At 47.0% G+C, this 2,941-nt stretch overlaps 1 protein-coding gene across 1 annotated transcript; it reads left to right on the forward strand.

Moving 5' to 3' along the window:
* Window positions 1–219: 219 nt before the first annotated feature.
* On the forward strand, window positions 220–2,165 carry phox2bb (paired like homeobox 2Bb). Its single transcript, XM_076739684.1, has 3 exons — window positions 220–460; window positions 1,105–1,292; window positions 1,737–2,165. The coding sequence occupies exons 1-3, from the start codon at window positions 220–222 to the stop codon at window positions 2,163–2,165; spliced, it is 858 nt and encodes a 285-aa protein (XP_076595799.1).
* Window positions 2,166–2,941: the final 776 nt, after the last annotated feature.

A 2,941-nucleotide genomic window follows, 5' to 3' on the forward strand; every position in this document is an offset into this window, starting at 1 on the left:
AGCAGGCGCTGAGCAGTGAACATCTACCCACCGTCCAGCCTCCTTCCAACCAGTTCAAACCAAACAAGTCATCTTTCCCCCCCAACTCAGACCGCGCGTCCTCCTCATCGTTAGTTTTATTATTTTTTTACTTTCTAACCCAATTTTTGGGGGGTTGTTTTTGTTTTACATTTTTTTTCCCGGGAAGTGCAGCTTTCTAACTCCACCGAACCTTCTCAAATGTATAAAATGGAGTATTCTTACCTAAATTCCTCTGCCTACGAGTCATGTATGGCCGGGATGGACACGTCGAGCTTGGCATCGGCCTATGCGGACTTCAGTTCCTGCAGTCAAGCCAGTGGGTTTCAGTACAATCCCATCAGGACCACTTTCGGGGCCACCTCCGGCTGTCCGTCTCTCACGCCGGGGTCCTGCAGCCTGGGGACCCTGCGGGATCACCAGAGCAGCCCGTACGCCGCAGGTAAGCAGCGGCTCCCGAGCCTCAACCCGGCGTATTATAGGACGTCTTGATTGCATTTGAAAATGGAAATGTGTTTAGTATTTACCAAACGAAATTTGCTTACACAAATGAAAGAATTTATCACGTTAGAAGCGATTGCAGGCAAGCGGTAATTCGGTTACGGGGTTATACTATCCCAGTCACACCCAAAACCGCCAACAGAATTATCTTAAGCTGCCAAAATGATAGGCATAATTTATTTACTTTGCGATGAGACATAAAGCTTCGAAAATAATTAGATAACCAAAGACTAAAGCTCATTATTGACACCGAATTGGAGTTACAGTAGCAACACGCCGGGCGGATGGGAACATTATGACAAGTTTTCAAACTTGAGCCTCAATCTGAGGAGCAACAATTAGTTTAACATTACAATTAACCGCATCACAGGTCAGCAGCGTTATCAGTTCAGAAGTAATTCACAGGTAATCAAAGGCATAACACAATTGAAAGCTTTGGCCCAGCATCCTTAACCGGATTTTATACAAAATATCGAATTTGAGTTTACTTCCATTTGACAACATCACGATTACACACACTCATATCTTACACGGCACAGAGAAGACCACTGCACGTCTGACGGTGACATTTTATTTCGTTTACAGTTCCCTACAAACTCTTCACGGATCACGGGGGACTGAACGAGAAGAGGAAGCAGAGGCGCATCCGGACCACGTTCACCAGCGCCCAGCTGAAGGAGCTGGAGCGGGTTTTTGCCGAAACGCACTACCCGGACATCTACACCAGAGAGGAGCTGGCACTCAAAATCGATCTGACTGAAGCCAGAGTGCAGGTACAGTCACCGGCGCTCCAACAGACGCCAACCTGCTCCCATTACGCACGATTAAACACAATTACGCACGGGCGGATTTATGATGCAAATAAGAAAGATTTTTAACTCACTGGGGCCAATCACTCAGTTTTAAAGGATTTTAGTGAAATAAAAGCTTCACTGCTTTCACACGATGAACTACTGGCCTTCAGCTGCTGGCACCATCTAACACACACACTAAGGCATTAATGCGCAAAATAAAGAGACGGTGTTTGTCACTTTCACACATTTAAACCTCAAAACGCATTTATAAGCAAAGTCAATTCACCGCAAAAGAACATTTTTAGTCATGGCATCTGTCGGGAAACTGAGAGAGAATAATAGTCTTAGATGAGTCGTGATAGATTTTGTGGCACGATCCAAAACATTCATGTTGATTTAACTTTTGTACTTGGTTTATTCCAGGTGTGGTTCCAAAACCGACGTGCCAAGTTCCGCAAGCAGGAGCGCGCAGCTGCAGCGGCCGCAGCGGCTGCCAAGTCCAATTCTGGAAAGAAGTCCGACTCCAGAGATGAAGACAGCAAAGACACCAAATCTACCGACCCCGACAGCACGGGAGGACCGGGCCCGAACCCCGTGCCCACCTCCAACTGCGGAGGACCGAGCCCCACCGGAGGCCAGGTCAACACCACCGGGAACACACAGGTGGACCAAGTGAAGACCTCCGTGTCCACCGGCATGGGGGTGACAGCACCGAGCCAAGGCTGGGCCACCGCCCCGGGGACCATCACCTCTATCCCGGACTCATTGGGCGGGCCATTCGCCAGCGTACTGTCGTCTTTGCAAAGACAGAACGGAGCCAAAGGTACATTAGTAAAGACCAGCATGTTCTAATGAAGCTTCACAGCGGGGGAAGAAAAACAGAGCAGAGGAAAAGAGCTAAGTTTCCTCATCCTCCGGAGACTGAAAAGCAATTGCCCGAGACAGACTGAAGGACAGTAAGAAGCAGTTAAAAAGAAGAAGACAACTCTGTTATTTTATTTTTATGCCTTGCGCCGTTTCTTGTGGTCAGTGCACACCTTTGCTGTAAAAATATCCATCTTGACAAGTCTGTCTTATAATACCAACGTTTTCTTTTCTTAAAACAAGTGCAAGTTGGTTGAAATGTTTCCACTTGTTTCCAGTCATGTCTAAACACTGAAACCCTGAAAAAAGAGACTGTACTAATAACAAAGCGACACTTCTGTTGACTCCTCGCGCATAAATTTAGAAAACATCTCATCCCAAAGCAAAGTGCTCCTCTTGTTTTAAGAAAAAAACGACAGCTGTGAGACTGAATACCGGATGAAGGGACTTGTTAAGATGAACATTTTTTTTTGGCCAACTTCACGCGCAAACAGACGTCTGCGCACTGGAAACGCGTCGTGCCATCAGTGAGCAAAGGAGCCTCGTTAAGTCACATCACATGTCAGAGTTCAACAGCTGCTTTGTTCGGCAGAGAGACGTTTAATATCCACGGCTGAAGATGCTCTCAAACCCACGGTCTGACACGACAAATGTCCAACAAGACGCTGACGCATTTTGCTTTTCTGTTCTCTGCAGACGCAGTCTGCTGTTCGGAAGTCGCCTCTTAAAGCTGTGTTTTCGTTGCCAGGACTGCTGAGAGTTTA

This window comes from Chaetodon auriga, chromosome 9 (assembly GCF_051107435.1).
Source record: "Chaetodon auriga isolate fChaAug3 chromosome 9, fChaAug3.hap1, whole genome shotgun sequence".
NCBI lineage: Eukaryota > Metazoa > Chordata > Actinopteri > Chaetodontiformes > Chaetodontidae > Chaetodon > Chaetodon auriga.

Excerpts from the sequence above, each read along its gene's own strand:
- phox2bb (XM_076739684.1), top strand. The coding sequence starts at position 220 with ATGTATAAAATGGAGTATTCTTACCTAAATTCCTCTGCCTACGAGTCA. Across the intron at positions 461-1,104 it reads GAGCAGCCCGTACGCCGCAG|TTCCCTACAAACTCTTCACG; the intron begins GTAAGCAGCGGC and ends TTTCGTTTACAG. Across the intron at positions 1,293-1,736 it reads TGACTGAAGCCAGAGTGCAG|GTGTGGTTCCAAAACCGACG; the intron begins GTACAGTCACCG and ends GGTTTATTCCAG.